Source organism: Aquila chrysaetos, chromosome 10 (genome assembly GCF_900496995.4).
Source record: "Aquila chrysaetos chrysaetos chromosome 10, bAquChr1.4, whole genome shotgun sequence".
Classification (NCBI taxonomy): Eukaryota; Metazoa; Chordata; class Aves; order Accipitriformes; family Accipitridae; genus Aquila; species Aquila chrysaetos.
The window spans coordinates 39219636-39237688 of NC_044013.1; the positions used below are offsets into that span (position 1 = coordinate 39219636).

At 34.7% G+C, this 18053-nt stretch overlaps 2 protein-coding genes across 3 annotated transcripts in view; one reads left to right on the forward strand and one right to left on the reverse strand.

Annotated features, from left to right (window-relative positions):
• ASPA (aspartoacylase) overlaps positions 1 to 18053 on the reverse strand; it is a 72727-nt gene that overhangs the window by 11455 nt on the left and 43219 nt on the right. The gene's annotated exons all lie outside the window — the stretch shown is intronic.
• On the forward strand, positions 958 to 6025 carry SPATA22 (spermatogenesis associated 22). The gene is made up of 8 exons (XM_041126598.1): positions 958 to 1000; positions 1414 to 1494; positions 2274 to 2328; positions 2464 to 2559; positions 3612 to 3966; positions 4297 to 4426; positions 5290 to 5387; positions 5750 to 6025. Exons 1-8 carry the CDS (start codon positions 958 to 960, stop codon positions 5939 to 5941), a joined length of 1050 nt encoding a protein of 349 aa, XP_040982532.1. The 3' UTR covers positions 5942 to 6025.

Consider the following 18053-nt stretch of genomic DNA (forward strand, 5'->3'; position numbering starts at 1 on the left):
TTAGTCTAGCTGTGGTAGATACTTGAGCTTTGTTCTTATCAACAGCTTTAACAGCTGCATATGGTTAACTGCCAGATCAAAATAAATGTAGAGGTAATGTCTGATATTATTTATACACATAAGTATGTGGTATGTATATTCATACGCCACTAAAGGCTATATGCACCAGTAAGTAACTTTGATAGACAGCAACTAATGCTACAGAACAGTCTGTGTAGGATCCTCAATGTATACAGTAATACATAGACATTTACTATAGAAGTAGATTAATCAGAAAACAAATATGGCAAACTACCTGTACCTAATATGCTAATATATACTTTTTCTGTTTATAATACTTTGCTGATAATAATTTTTGTTTTACTTGTGAAGTATTTTATGTATGAGGAAATTGGCTAAAGGTTTTAGGTCTGTACCGTAAACTACAGAAGTTTATTTTTTGAAGCATGATGCTATTTTTCATAGAATAGTTAAATCAGTTTTTTATTCAAAGCCATGTACCTTGCCATCACACTTTGCAGTAATGCGTAAGTATGCATTTTCTATTAGTATTCTATTTTCAGGAATTAAAAAATATTCCTTGTATTTGAATGTATATGTACTTTTAAATTCAGAAGTGAATTCAGTATTTTTACAGCACTTTTAAAAAGAGTAGAGAATACAACTTTTACTTAAAAAATGTAATCATTTGGGCCCTTAATCTGCAAAGAGCAATTGCATGTTACTTGTGTACCCATGGATCTTCTAAATTCAGTAAAACTGCTCGCACATTTTAGGCTTTTATCTGAAGTGACACGTCACCAAATATGCAGAGAGTTAAGAGAAACTGCCATAAACCCACATAAAATTTGGATGTGTTTACAATATGAATTAGTTTACTTTGTCTGCTTATCTAACTTCCATACAGCAAATTTGGAGTAATCCATACATTGTTGTCTATTAAGATAGAGCAAAGAAATGAAAAGGAGTCTAGCTGACACTTCAACTCGCAGCACAGCAGGTACCATCCATTCTTTTGTGCTTTACCATTCATACATCATTATGCTTATATACATATATACACACACACACATGCAGCATTCATACAGGATATACAGTATTCAGTCCCAGACCCCCATTTCTTGAGTGGACTTGTATGGGTTATCTGTTTTATTGCAGCACAGGGCAAGATTTTGAATGGAGTCAGGGGACAGGTCACTAAGGGAAATGTTTCATTCACGAGATTATGTGCAGGACAGAGGGCTGGGAATATAAATTCTGTGAGGCAATGGCTGGTCTGTTATGTGTTTATGAAATGTAATTCCTATGGGTGATGTAAAATAATTGTTAAGTAATTTCATTTACATATTTTAAGTGTAGATTGTGTATCCTTTTGCTATTGGTACAGTAGTATTATTTGAATTTTAATTTTAGGTTGTCTGCCCGTACCTCTGTTCAATCAGAAGAAAAGAAATAGACAACCCATCACTTCAAATCCACTTAAAAATGAGCCAGGTACCAGTTCTGGGACTCGTACTTATGACTTTTCTCCCACATCATTTGGTAAATAAGATTTATTTTTTTAATGGCTCTAAATCCAAATAAACTGTAACTTTATGATTGTATTTTATTAAATTAGACATTGTCTTTATCAAGAACTATGTGCATCCTTTATGTTTATTTCTGAAAAGTTCATTATGTAAAAAATGTCCTTCAGGAAATTTCTTTCTCCTCTATACAATTGAGTTTTTATACTTTGTGCCTAGAGGGAGTTTGACTCTTTGTGTGTTAGAGAATGAAGTAGCACCAGCATTTAAATAGAGTCTCTTGAAACTCTGACCTTTTGTTTTCAGTTGATTTCAATCAACATTCAAGTCCTGTGTTACAAGAAGAAACATTTATAAGATGTCTTTCTTGTAATTCAGAAGAGAACTTCTGTTCTTCAAATTCTGCTTGGAAAGAATGATGCAGAATTCTGCCTTTAGTACTTTCTTTATGGTTTACTTATAATAAAGTGAAAAAGTTTACTTATAGTAAAGTAAAAGTCACTATACTAATAAGTCTAATGTCTGTAACTTAACCATTGTCTAGAGAAGCAACATACTTGTTAGAAGTTGCCTTATAATTACAGATATTAAAGGATCACATTCCCTTTTTTTTTTCCCTTCTCCTTCTTGTGTGAGACTATTTGTGGAACATTAAGCAGATAAAGAGTAGAAGCCCTAAGTAGACCTATTACCTTCCAAGCTTTTCAGTTTGTATCCATATTCAATCCTTTGTCTTTTGAGAATTAGGCTGGGGAACTGCAAACCCAGAAGTGACTGAACTACAGAAAGCAGCCAACAATGGGTACGTAAAAGCAGATTATTTGTTGCTTATTGATTTTTATTTGGGTACTAATTGTTTCACAAACTATGATCCCTGTGTCTGTCTTACAATAAAGCTGCTACTATGTCACTGATACTTTAAACTTGTCTTTGAAAGACGAACAGAACATCAGATGGCTCTTTCCCTTATGAAACCACCAAATGCATCAAAGTCTAATTTAGCAAATGCTGGAAAAAACTTGTATGCCTGCCAGTTGGTGGAGTCTTTAATTTTTATCCTTCCTTAACCAAAATTATTCTCATGTGAAAATATATCTTACATTTTTCCATATTCTTGTAGCATTCAGAGAGATCCTTTTAATTTTCAGATCACTGTAGTCCTAAATAATTACATTGTGCTTATGAGCCAAAACCCACTGAAATGAAGTATCTTTCCAGTGTACCTAATGAAGCCTATTAATTAGACCTAGTATCTAGCCTTATATCAGGCCTAAAATTCAGTCTCACCATAAAACTTGATTGAATTTTGCTGGTCTTAGATGTAATCTTTTTAAGATTCCCCTTTACTTGAAGTTTTGCCCACTTCCAAACCAAATTTATCAATAGACTCAAACAAACTTCTCTAAGTGTACACTAGGTCAATTGTATATCAAAACTGAATATAATTGTGAACTCTGTGCTTTTATAAACCAAGGAAAAGCTTACAGAATCAGATGCCTAGAGCTGGCAGGAAAACCCCCAGCAATGTTATAATTGTCCTTTTTCTCTCTTCCTTTCCTCCTATTCCTTTCCAATGGCAAGAAGAGAGTGAATGTTTCAAATAAGTGCCTTCAAAGGCAAAATGGAATGGAGGTGGAAGGAATTTATGAGACGCCTTTATAAAATGAAGGGTGTTAGAAATAATAAGGTCAGCACTAGAGTTTGTTGTAAAATTACTTCTTCAGTGATGGTGGTAGAAGAATTCGGAAATATCACTGTCAGAAGAAACTTTGCTTATTTTATTTTAGAGTTGTGGAAAAGATGTGAATCCTAGGTCAGGAAGGATCCCTTATACAGGGCAGAACAATAATTAAGCAAGCTTTTAAGGCCTATTGAATTCAGCTGGATTTAAGCAGAGGTGTGATCACTGCTCTGTATATGGATAAATTTAAGTGTATACTTAAGTGCTTTGAGTCTGAATATTTAACAGATTTTTTTAAAGCTAAAAAAACCAATACATAGATTGCTTTTATAAACTTTAATTACATACCTGAGTATTCAGAATAGATATTGTGATACTGAACTATGTCTAACATTGTACTGCAGGGCAGAAGAGAAGGCTCCCAGTACTAAAGTTTGGAACAGAAATGAGTATACTCCTTTAAGTAACACCACAGATTCAAGATCTGATAGTGGAATTATTCGAAAGTTTGAGAGCTTTTCAAATAGTCTGAAAACTGTTCAGCAGCAAAAAAACCCTGATAACTGTAATTCATCTCAGCATATCAAAACAACAGAAACCAGCCAAACATATACATCTAAAGGACAATGGCCAGTGAAACCTAACACTGCTTCAAGAAGTCTGCAGGATCATAGTCTGGCATATAAGTTTAACCACAATATTCAGCAAAATAAAACTAATGAAAAACAATATGGTTGTGTTCCACAAGGCAAAAGTCAGGTAAACTTAATGGAGAGAGTTAATAGGAAGATAACAATGAAAAAAAACAGTAAAGAAAAAGAAAACTGAGGAAAGATGAGGCTTTCATCAGTCCTAGCTGCCTTAGTAAACCCTTATGTTTCTGAAAATTTAGAATTGAGATTTTCATACTATAATAACCTACAATCCTCAGCATGATCAGATAAATTGGTAGGGAGTTGTTTGTATAATCTGAACAAATACCCTAATTTTAATGTAAATATTGGATATTTAACATAATATATAAATGTCTATGTGCCTTTTAAAATTGTGTGTGTATCTCTGACTTGAGTTTTCATCTTACTCTGAAAGGAAGTTTCATCATCTCAATTAAAAAGTAAAGAAAAAAAGAATTCTTTGCGAATCATATCTGCAGTCATTGAAAGTATGAGGCACTGGAGTCAATACGCTTATAAAACTGCACTATTATTTGAAGTTTTAGGTAAGCATGGTAGATTGTACTATAAGTGATAATAATGTTAGGACAACAGCCAAGAGAAAATGTTATTAACTGTAGGAACAATAGCCGAAATACTTAAAACCACAAAATAACTGGTGTGAGCACCATCTAATTTTCCTGCTGGGACATCCATTCAGCTATCAAAGGGGACTAAAATAGCTACAAAATTAATAATACAGTCATCCTCCAACATTTAAGCTTTTTCTATTCTGTTTCTTTTCTCTCCTTGTTTTTAGAATGTGTTACAATAAATTTTCCTATTTAATAGGAACCTTCTGTGGAGAGGTACAGTTTTACAGTAATTTTTAATACAATTAATCTAGGAATAAATTCAAGTCTGGAGTACTTCTAAACATAGATGACTTTTAGTGTGTTTCACTTTGCATTTTAATTGACATTATCTGAGAAATGAACATTACAAAAGACCGAAATGACTAAACTTTAAATCAAGGTGAATAAGAACATACAATGTAATGGCATCTCAGAAAAGTATTATTTTGACAAGGCTGCAAGTATCTAAAGTTGATTTGCATATGAAGATCAATAAAACTTGTGCTCTGCTTAATAAGGGAATAACTTGTTTACAGCGACAGTTATGAAAACCACATGTGGTCACTCAGTTGAGAGAGACATCATATACGATTGTACTATTCAAAGACTGTGTAAAGCCCATAATTTGTATTGCAACTTCGAGTGCTGTCAGCACAAGTTCTCACAGAAATCTGATACTGACTTCATATATCTTAGTGCTTTCGTGTAGTAAATGTTGTCATGGTACCTTTGTGTATCATACTTAGTACTGCTCTGATGTTGACATCATGATTTATTTTTGCTAAATGGTATAGGCACACTTGATTCTGCAGTCACATCTGGAGCATATGGGGCAAAGAATTTTCTTTTGAGAGATGGAAAGGAGAGTCTGCCTTGTGTATTTTATGAAATTGTAAGTATTCTGTGTCCGTACATAACACAGACACCACTAGCTATAATCCCTTTTATGAAGGTAATAATATGTTGTTCTGATAAAACAGAAAATTACTGTGTAAAAGGAAAGCTGGATGCTTATACCATATTGTTCCCAAACTGCACTAGAGCAATAATCCAGTCACTATGTAGGCATCCTTAGACTTCTGTTTCAGAAAAAAAGGTGGGACTTCAAGTTCAGCTTGTAAGTAGTTGATAACAGCAAAAAAGCTGATGTAAATTCCTTCTGCGTTTGATGTAGTCTTCAGAAACCAGACATTTTGAAAGCTTTTATGTTAGGTGATATAATTTTTTTATTTGTTTATTGTGCTTTTGATGAAGGACCGGGAGCTTCCAAGACTAATTAGAGGTCGAGTGCACAGGTGCATGGGAAATTATGACGCAAAAAGGAACATTTTCAAGTGCGTCTCTGTAAGACCAGCAACTATTCAAGAACAAAACACTTTCCAAGAATTTGTTAAAATTTCAGATGTTGAGATGACAGCATATGTAAAAACAATCAATGAAATTTAAAATGGTTGAAATGGTTGTCCGAAACTGGTTTTCACTCATCATTACCCATAAAGGCTGGACGTCCTAAAGCATTTACCAAAACTAATACTGCAAATCTGATTAAATAATTGAAAATATCACTATGCTGTGTTATCCAGCAAATGTTAGTAACAATGTTTTGTTTCTATTATTACTTTTCATAGCCTAGCTTTCCTAGTTATATATGCAATAACAGGGCTTTGTTACATAGTAGATTAGATTTTACTGGAGAAATTCTGAATTAAAACGTTGAAGATTTGCAGTAGTGCAAGTGTCTTTGAAAAAGATCAACAGTACTAATTCAGATTGCCATTGCTTTTCATTATCTTCAATTTTTAGAAATTCCTTCAATACCTGTTTCAAAATGTTGGCTATATACTTCTTTTGAGGAGTATTTTGTCGAAGTTTAATAGTGAACAAACGTCAACAAAGTTCTCTTTGGCTCTGCATATTGCATTAAAACTGCTCTTTGGTAGAAAGTAAGAAGTTACTCTTTATTCCACTTCAGTTCCAACTAACAAGTTCCCTTTCCTTTGCTGGATTACAAGGACACATGTAAAAGCTTTTTTAGAAATGAACATAATAGATACTAGAGAAAGATTTCACAGGATGCAGCTGTATATATTAGGTATTCGTATGGTTCCTGTTGATATGTTACCTGATTCATGTTTTTTAAAAAAATAAATAATCAGTATAACACCTGTATAAAATAGCAACAGACCCTGAAGCTTTAGGAAGATTGCTCAAGGACACAGAGGAAGTTGGAGAGAAATAATTATTTGAACACAGAACTTCCTTGCCTTTGCCACAGAAACATCTTTCATGAGGGATGGAGCATGTATATGTTTGTGTCTTTGCCTTCAAACATTAACTTTCATAGATTATTCCTGCTGTTTCTATTTCCTTTTCCCCTTAGCTAGTTCCCCTTCTTCAAAAGCTTTGTACTAGATCTGTTGGGAATTATAAAACAAGAGTTCTCAAGAAAATAGTGAACAGTGTGTTTTGTTTTGTTTTTTTTTTTAAATTTTATTATACAGTGTTGGCAATTGGAAATTTCACATTTAAAATAATTGAAATATTGTATCCAACAAGTCAAATACAGAAAACAGTTAATATTCTAAAAAGGAGCCAGCTAGTCAACGCAGAAACACATTAATGGAAAATACAGCTTTTAGTTACACTTAAAAAATTATATATTTAGAATAAAACTTGAACCTGGTCCAGTAAATCGTTTGACTTGTAACAGGAAAACGCTTTTACACAGTTTAACGCGCAGACAGTCTTTATTTAAAAAAGTGATCTGTCAGTGTTAGCACATGTATTTTTAGCAACACCCCCCTTAATGTTCCAGTTGAGGATCTAAAGTATATGCTTTACTAACTGTTGTAAGAATCACTTGTATTATTATCTCTGCCTTCTGTGCTAAGCTGGTTCTGAGCTTGGATGTTTCAAGGAGAGTTCCAGCTATCCAGTTGTATAGAGGTCATATACATATATTTGATTTCCTTTATATATTTTAAAATATTAAAGAAAGTTCCAAATGGAAGCATTAGCTTAACTCATAAAAGGTGCAGAATATTACAGGACGTAGAGCTTGATGATGCTCACAACAGAAGAAGTTGAGTTTTAAGAAGTAAAGTATTTGGTACAGCAGTGTTGTAAATTGTAAGACTCCATTGTAACAGCAAGTTAAAACTACAAAGGAAGCTTGAACTATGGGACCAGACCTGCAAGCATGTGTGTGTGTAATCGACATCACACAAATGTTGTAGTCCTACCAATTTCAGTTGAATGATCGATGGTTCCAGTTCTGCACATGTGAAAGTTACGTTAATAAGTAATGACAGGAATAGGTCATTTGCATCTACTAGGTATGTTATGGCTGTTAATAAAAAACTAAAATAATTTGACTTCCAGTAAGTGTTTAGATCTTTGCAAAAAAAAGTTTTCTACTTTACACTAACAAATCACTTTTTCTAGTGAAACATTAAGTGAACAGTCGTAAACATTACACAAAACAGAAAAAACCCTACGTAATACAGTTTATACACATTACTCAACATTTTTCAGTTGTTGCTTATTTTGTGTTTTTTTTTTTAAACCATATTGATCCTGTCTCGTATAATGGTTCTAGTGTAAAGGCACAGGTTGGTTAGGAAAGAAAAGCCTGCATCTCTGTCTTTCTACTTTGCGGTGATGATTTTCTTTTTACATGTTGTTTGTTATTCCTCACTTTTCTGACTCTTATATGAAAATTATCAATTTCAGCCATTCATTAACAGACATGTAAGACATTACTGAAAAGTACATTACTGTACAGAAGTGACTGAAATTTTACTTTAGAGGCATTCCTTCAACCTATTTTGTTAAATATTTGCAAGATTTAATTCCTTAGACACTGTGAGCAAAAATGCATAGCACGCGCTCTCTCTCTTTTTCTCAGTGTACTTAATTCTACATTGAAATCTGTATTTTCAAAGATTAGTAATGGAACTTGCTAAGTTTATGTGCAGAATTTGGTTCTGAGTGCATGAAAATGTAACAACAGACAATTATTTTGGAAAACAATGCAATGTTCCATTGAAGTTTAGAAGGGTGAGGAATGTAAACAAGACTGCAGAAGTCTTTGACATTTATTGAAATAACACAGTGATTGTTCTATCTGTTTGCATTTTCTTATACATCCTCAACATGTCTCTGTCTGTCCCTTCATGTACACTTTCCATTAAAAAAAAAAAAAAAATTCAGGAATCAGTGGGACTCAGCTAAGTGAAGAATAATAAATTTGATCACTTGGTTTGTGCCAAAATACAAAACTAAGAAGTACAGCTCTGAATTAAATATAATCTATGTGATTATTTCTTTTTAAATAAATAATAGAAAATAAAAGATGATAATAGAATTAGAATTCAATTTTTATTTTAAATGAAAAACAACAGTGGGGTGAGATTCGAACCCAATGTTTCTTTTGCTTTAAGGCAATCAAGTGCACTTACTTCAATGCTTGATAGTAATGAATTCAGTGCTATTGTGGAAATCAGACTTCACAAATTTCACATACTAACCCATGAAATATGGCCATTTGCTAGTTCTGACACGGCATCAGATTCTTTTTATTTGTGTTCAGTAGCGTTTCACCTTTTTTTTTTTTTTAACACAATAATGGGCTCTTAATAGTAATGGAAATATTAGAATCTAGTTCATTCTGGCTTGTATTATCACTACATACAAGGGCCATCGGACACATATATTTTTGTAAACAGAGATTTTTCTTTTTGGCCTTAAAAAACAAACAACAAACCCCAAAATCTACAGTTGTAATAGTTCAAATAATTTTGCAAAAGTCCACCTAAAATTATAATTTAAGAAATACCAAAAAGACATTCTTAGCATTTTTTTTCCTGTTGTTAAACTATTAAATAATCATGAAGCCTTTGGAAGTTAGATCGATCTCTCTCTGAAAAAAGTAATCTAAATTTTATGCAAGTCTTCCTGAAGATGACTGTAAATCTTGCAGATTAGATCAGTATTAAAAAGTGTGCCGACAACTTACAATATGCAGGTACTACTAATACATATAGATTAAAAAGAAACTTTTTTCTTGTATACAATTCTTTTTAGATATGAAGCTTAACTTTAGGCCGTGGCTACTACTAGGTGCTTTTTTGACTAATCAAAATAATTGTAACAAAATAGCATTATTGATTTTAAAATTATTGGGTTCATAAAAGTTTTGACATCTAATAATATATAAAAAGTGAATTGAAGCTTTTAGAAGACTTACGATTTTGAGACACAAAAGAAACTGGGAGGTAGACAGATGTTTTGAGGATAAACAGATTTTTTTTTTGTCTAAGGCATTATGCCACTACATGTTTAGAGCAGTATAAAGGCTGCTGATTGATCTTATTTCAATTCCAGAGTGTTTGCTGCTCATACTTACGGAAGACTATCAATGCACTTTTGGTCTTTGTGAATCTGACCTTCTCTTCCCCATCTCCTTTTTTCTCTTTAGCAATACAGCTAAATGGAAGTGCTATAATAATTTCTGCCCATTGCCTGTAGACAGGAATGTTCTGTTCTGAAACAGTAATAAAATACTATAAAATAGTAGGTATTGGAGTTGGAGATATGTGCTCTTTTGGTGCATATTTTGCAAAGAATGGTAAAAAGACAGACAACATGACCCCAACAATTGCCAGCATATACCCCCATCCAATCTGGCAGTCTCCTGCATAGTAGATGTCTGAATTCTCACAGAATCTCTTCACAGTAGCAGAGTTGAAACCAAAAGGATAAACCAAAAGCCCAGAAGCCATTATGAACACTAGAGAGGAGAAAAAAAACACAACAATTATTATCGAACACTTAATTCCTTTGAAAAAAATTCCTTCTTTTAGAAAGCAATGGAAAAAGTCATAGCTTAAAACTTATGATTGTCAGATTATCTTCCTTTTCATAATTACCTCTTATGGACAGCAGTGTCATAACATGGTAGCAAGTTGGCATTGGGATTTTTTTCATGAGAGCTCTTGCCCATTATGTCACTTCAGAAACGTTGTAATCCAAATTATGTAGCCATTTAGAAAGTAAGATGATTCAGACACAATGGAATCCAGAGGAGAAGAATTCCTAAGTTTGCAGATTCCAAACCAACTTGATTTTCTTCTCAATAGCATTTTTGTACTTGAGACAAAAAATTACTTTGTTCTGCCAAATAAAAACTTTCAATGAAAGAGTGTAAATGTAGTTTTTTAGATTCTGCTGATTAGGTTCTGGTAATGTAAGCACTTTCTCATTATTCTCATTATTACAAACCCAAATTTTTAAAAAAATCCTTCATTTGACCCAAAGATTGTGAGATGAAAACCAACACAATCTGTCTGCTTTTTATTTAGCTTTTAGCATTGGAGTCTTTGAGAATATTTTTTTTAATTCTCCCTGTAAACTTAAGGATTAGAAAAATTTTCAACCTAAGGTTGAGACCTAAATTAGTAAGACCTGAAGTTCCCATAGTACCTAGTATTGACAGCTTGGGCTCTAAAACCACAAAACAAATATAACAGGATGTGTTATAGAAATCTAAAGGTTCAGTATGTAAAGGCACAGAGTTAAAGTAGCAGGAAATCTCTCCCAGTGAGTTGTCTTTTACTCCTTCTATTCCAAATACACTAGCAGATTAATCCAGTGCATAATGAAGAAATATGTCTAAAATACAAGCAAAGCTTAAGCCACCTCTTGATGGTGGAAAGCCAGACTTGCCTCCTGCAATTATGCTGTCTGTATTATCTGTTAGCTTTTAATAGAACTTCACAGATTTTACAGTCTTTAATGAATATATGTTATATTTAAATATCGTGGCTTATGCAATTAATTTAATGAACAGCAGAACCACTTTTCCAGCTTTGAAAATAAGACTGCCCAAGGTATAAATCATGACTATGATAAAGATGCATTAAAATACTCCAGGTACAGTTCTCAGAGCCTGTTTCTGCCCACTTTGGAAGCCAAGAGAGGCTGAGCTAGGCTGATGCGAAGGGGTATGCCATCCCAGCCATTGTGTATACCCCTTTTTTGAGAGAACATCGAGAAACCATTTTTCTAGCCTTTCTGCTAATGAAAAACTACTGTATTAAAATCTATGCTGTATTTTAAAAGACTTTATTTTAGGTACCAAAAAGATAGCACAAAGCAGTCCCTTTTCCTGCCTTCTCATTCTTCCAGGATAGTGTTTTGTTCAAATTCAGAGGGTGGATTGTTAGTGACTCAAGAATAGTGATAATCAGCATTAACTGTTATGTTTGAGCTGATAGATAATTCATAACCAGCAAACATTGAATGAAACATTAAGATTATAAAACAAACACTATGTGCCATTCTCTGTATTTGTAATTGCCTTTCAGGTAGGGCATGTGCATATTACTCCAATTATAATATTGCAGAGGCTTAATCTTAAAAGTATCCAGTAAAAAAGGGCAATCACTCATTAATCTTTTTTAATTAAAAAAAACTTTAATAAGCTTGAGGGCTAGATGAAATCAAAAAGTTTAACACACTCAGCCTGTGAAGTCCCTGAATAATTTGAATTAAAACTTTCCTTCTAGTCTAAATGGAACCGCTGATTTAATCCCTTGTAAAAAACAATAAAAACCAAGAAAATGGAAATTAAAAGGAGAGAAACTGGAACAGAAGCAAACTTGCCAGCCTGTTTCCCTCTAGGGTAACTGATGTATGGGTACAAAGAGAAACTGCCTGCCAGTAAGCGGAGCTTTCTGAGAGCAAGGTGCTTTTACCTGCCCTTGCTCCCACAACCACTCTCCTTTCCTTTCAGCCTTTATGAATGATAAGTTTTCAGTGGTTCCCAAGGAAAGGACGCTGTGGCCTTCCCCTCTTCCCAGGCTCAAGGTGTGTGAAGGTGATGCTGCAGGAGCCAGTTAAGGGAAAGGTCCTCCCCAGCACAGGCAACATTCTGAGCGTGTCTCGCCCTCCCTGATATTCAACCGGCTGCACCTGCTGTGGGTGCCCAGGGCAGGAGGGAGCTCACAAAGCTCAGCACCGAGTTCTTAGCAGCTGTGCTTGTGCATTTAGGCTCCAACATTAAACAAATACACAGAAGCTGAAGCTAGTTACAAAGAAGTAAGTTGTATTTATGCAGATCTCCCTTAACTACACACATATGACACCACTAAAACCAATACAAAATGAAAATACAATAAAAATGAAGCTAAACTAGACACACACACATACATCTCATCTAGCAAAGGTCACTGAGCTTTCCCAAAAGAAGAGAAAGAGCCAAGGGCCAGCACGCTTCCCTTGTTCAGTAGCATAGCCTGAAAGTTGTGTGACTCTCTTGCATGCCCAGGAAAATTCCCCGAGCGCTACTTCTGTAGGCAGAAACAGGGGAGGCAACCTTGGAGAACAACCAGAAAAAAAGGTGACTTTTCCTACTGCTATGGTAAACTTTGAGAGTGTTAAACTGCTAAGCTGATGATCAACAAACTAAACCATGTTAATCCATAGATGCATGTAGGTTGTAGCATTCACTCGTGGGCTAATACAGCTAGGAAGTGCAACAATGTGCTACCTAAGAGACTGGGATGTAAAGCAGATACACAGCATAGCCCCAGTCAAAACCCAGGCTGCTCGACTGCATGAAGAATCTTGAAATAGCCCTGTGGTACAAAACCTTCTGTAAAATGTTGGGCTCATTTGCAAAGGAAAGCAAACTAGTTTTAAGACAAACAGCAATTGCTGTAAGCAAGAAGCAGGTCTAAAATTAAAATTTCAGTTTCCTCATCTTTTCAAAGCCAAAATAGTCCATGCATCTCATTTGGTGAAAGAAAACATTATGCAGAATTGGAAGCAATCTTTTTATCATAAAATCCCTTTAAACTTTGCTCACTGTTAAAATTTGCTGGTTTTCTAACACTATCTTCATGTATCTGTCCATATATATGTTTTCTTTTTGATTGGGTTACACAGAATTATTTTGAAGGATGTGCTTTACATTGACACTAGTGTTTTGATTACCACTTGGTGCTGATGTTGTATGGTGTGATTTAATGGAAGAAGCTTTTTTTTGAAGGCTAGAAATAACCTGTCACAGTCGAATGTAATGTGTTCACATATCAAACAGGCTGAAAAGTTACCCATGGTTTCATATCCTCAGGCATGTCATAGAATGACCTCATTATTCTCATTTAGGTGCCCTCTTTCTTACAAAAGCTCAAAATATTGAATAGCCTGTTATTATCAGCAGAAGCCAAGCTTTCAGACATGGTGCTAATGACTGCTTAATAGTGCTGTCTATCAGCAGTGCAGTTAGCTGGGAGAGCACACAAAGAAACAGTGGGGCTCCATTTAGGCTCCTCATATAACACTTATGCCTCTGCGCAGTTTTCCAACAATAAACATCACTTTAAAACGTGTCAGAATACAGTAGTGAGTGCACTTTACCATTATGTGTAGTGTAATCCCACTGTCATACAAGATGATGAGAAGACTACACAATGTATTTGGGTCTGTTCTATAGCATGAAGCATATTGAGTGTAGAGGGGACTTGCTGGTAAAATGGGTCATTGGAGTTCTTTTTGTAACATGGCTTGGCTGATCATTTGATTCATCTCCCATCAGCTATTGGGTCTTGTTAAAAACATGCCTTTTTTTTTGCTTTAATATCTGACACATGGTGTTTGTTATTGCTAGGTCCTTATCACCTGGGTTCTCACCAGTAAGTCACAGCCACTACTGACTGCAGGGCGGTTTAAAGTCAAGTCTGTGCACATTGGTTCAACTGTAAGTCGCTTTTTATTTCTACTTTCTAATCTTCTGCCCTCCCAAACAGTTACAGTCTCACCCTGGTTTTCTCTCATCCTCTTTACTTCACTGGTGTCCTACAGCCAGACAGTAAATGGCATTTTCTCCTCTGAAGGGTTTGCTAGCCAAGGCAGGACCCCTGCACTGTGCTCTTGCTCCCTGTGCAGGCCCAAGGCTTAAAAAATATGGTTTACCTATTTTTTTCAAAAAAAGTAGATTCCTGAATTTGTCGATTTCTAAATAAAATAACTTTGATTAACAGTAATAAGATACTATTAGAATGGAGGACACCGTTTTAGGGAAAACAGGGCATTATGTAGAAAAAGTCATAAATTGTTGGTGATAATGCTGAATCAATGACACTTCTACTCAGGGAAAATAGCATTTTCTGCTATTTTAAAATCTAATAAACTATAACTCTTTGTCATTGCAATCCTGCATTCATTTCATTAAGCTCCTGAAATATGCTTTAATTATTTAAATCTATCACATACCATTTTCAAGTTTATTTTAAACCAGGCAAACCAAAGTAATGCAGTTCTCTAGAGTGTGTGTAGAGGGCACCAATGTACAACTCTCTTAAATACCATGCACAAAAAATGGCTATTTCCATTTCCACTTCTTTTGGCAAGGCTGATGGAGTTTTCAAAATGTGAAACACAATAATTGAATGGTTTTCTCTATTGTGAAGCAGGAACGTGAAAACTTGGCTAAGCTTATGTGTATCCTTCCATACTAATGCTGAAATGGATGGAAATCCAGAGGTCGACCACAAACATAGAGATCAGAAAAAGCTATTTTATTTTACTGTATTTGTTAATATGTTTAGATGATGTGTAGTAGTAATACTGATCACCAGTAATAAAATATGCTGTGTGCATGAATTATCTTCCTGAAATTACCTGCTGTAAGAAGATTAGTTTTTCTTAGAAGTTTAATTTGCTTATGTTAGGAGTATATTATATTCCTGATACTTGTGACAATGACGGATTAATTGCAAGATTGTGGGACATACCAGACAATCATTAGAATTAAGGCTGAATCGTACGTGAGCGAGAGTAGTATTCCAACCCTATTACAGATTATCAAAGTCTTATCCCTTCTTGGAACATTTTTATTGATGGAGCTTAATCTACCAAAGCAGTTTTCACTCATCTCATCAAGAAGTTTCCTCTCATATAATCCATTACCTCCCTTCTTAAAGCTGGCAGTTCTTCTTATGCACAATCAGTTGACTTTGAATAACACATTTCCTCTCAGGTTTACACATTTTATTAATCTAATAATTTTATTAGCTCCTCTTAAGCTTTTCTTTATGTGATTTTACTTACTTTACTTACATCATTTCAAATGAGAAAGTGGATGCTGATCCAAAGCCACAGATATCCTAACGCAAAGCCAGAAATACAGCTAACATTTGAGCAGCAATGAGAAAACCTTTCAACCAGTAATGGAGCCAGACATCTTCAAAAACATCATTTCTTGTCCTACTGCACTGGCTAGCCTGCACTCAATACTTTCCAGCACTCTTCCCAAGCAAATATTTTTGTAGCATGGCTGAAGGGTTACTACATTTAGGATATTTTGGACATAGGTGGTGCCGGTTCCCTTGTACAAAAAGGAGATACCTATATGTCACTTCCAACAACCAGAAACCTAAAGACAATGCTAAATAAGATCCAAGGTCACAGCTACTGTTGGTGATAGCTGTGCATGAAAGTACAAACAGAAATAAGATGGAATTTTGGGCTATCCAAAAATTAGTGATTTCCTTTTGGCTACTTCAGAAAAGGAGAAATTACCTAGAGTAATTTTGGTGAGAGCTGAAATACACCTAAAATCAGTGGGCATGCCAATTAAGTATAAAAAAAATAAACAGGAAAGTGACCTGTCAAAGATAAAACAAACCAGACAAAATCCTACTGTTATGGAAGCAAAACTTCTGAGGGGCAAGGCAAACGGGGACCACTGTTAAATGCCATTCTACCCTGCTGAACTCCTGGCAGGTGCACGTCAGGTACCTATAGTTCAAATTCTTGAAAGCAGCCCTAGCAATTATTCCCTCCAAGGAAAGCAAAATGGAGAGCAGGGAAGAGGGATAATAACGCCCATATATTTGGTATCAAAATGTAGTGCTCTTCCTTTGTAACTGAACAAAGAGCTGCAACTCATAATAATGATACAGCCATTTCTAACATACCACAGTTTAGCTCTTCTCCTTTGTGAAGAATTATTCCATTGGCTTCATTTCAGTCAAACATGTTGTGATTTGAAGAGCATGTATCAGTGCTGGACTGTTGCCAAATAAGTAGATTATACCAGTTCCTTTTCTAGCTTTTCTAAATGGTGCAACTCACAAGTTAGCACTTAGCAGCTATAATAGAAATGTGGTTATAACGAAAGCTATGTAGCTTGTCAATCCCCTTTGTTAGCTAACAAAGGAAATGTATTAGTTTGTACAATGTCTTCAAACTCTGTGTTTAAATAAATGCTGAGTATGTGACTACAGCTCACAAGCTAAGGAACTGCATCAGATATAGTAACTTACAGTATTTTAATATATATGTGTATATATATGCAAAAGTACTGGGAAATATATGTATATAAAAAGTTGGACAATGTTTTTCATTTGAGTTTATTTGGATTTAGCTGAGGTAGAATAGGACAGGTTATTTTAAATAAAACTAGCACTGAAATAAGGGTGCCTGTGCACCTTTTTTTGCACACATCTTTTTAATACCACTTAAATACCGCATTCGAGTTCTGTTGGCACAACTTCCTCATTCAGATGGGCCCTTATTGCACAAATAGCCTGTTTCAGAAATGTCTAACAATTGTACAAATAGGTGAAGTTACTTCAGTTATTAACTGAAGGGAGTGGGATCTAACTATCCAGACTTTGGAAAAGAAATTCTCTGAAGCCAGCATAGAGGTAGTTGGGCCTGGTAATTGCTGCATTAGCTGCAAGTTTATTAAGGGCTACAAAAGGAAATGCCATCTCGGTGACCTTTGAGGTTGCATTTCACAGCATGTTTTCTACATGAGAACAAATGATGAAACTTCACTATTTCTGCCAAGTGAGTGGTAGCTATGGTGAAGATTTATAGAGGTAATCTGGTAATCTGTGGGCCTAATCATGCAGTTATAGAGTTGCGTGTCATTTACTCAAAAAGGCTGAAATGATCTAGCACTGTGTGGACTATGGTGAAGGAGTGCATTTTGTCATCTGCAAGGTTAGAAGATATACAGCATATTTAGCAGACTGTAAAACGGAGAGACAAGAGCTAATGTTTCTCAAAATAGCAGACTGTTACACAAAATTTTACAAGACTCAGAGAGCTAAGAGATGGGGACTGTCAGATGCACTCCAGTTTGGAAGCCATTATGATTTTCCTTTTTTGTATTGCTTCAATAATTATATAGATTTTCTAATTAATTTTTTTTTAATTATTTAAGTCATGCTCAATTCATCTCTTTCAGAACAGCAAACACAGAAGCAGACTAATAATTTAATATTGACATATTTAAGTGTTGGGTTGTTTAGATGAGAGCAGCATGTTCAGAATGTATTGTGGCTGTAATGCACCTGTATTCCCTTATCCCTGTGTTACATTTTATTCAACAGTTAAGAAGTGCTAATAAGAAGTGCATATTTCAGTTGTTCTATTTTAGATAAACATAATATGATACACATTTTTCTAAGACATGCACATATTGGTTAACTGCTCAACTCCATTTCTACAAATAGAAATAAAGGTGGCAAATGCTTTGTTT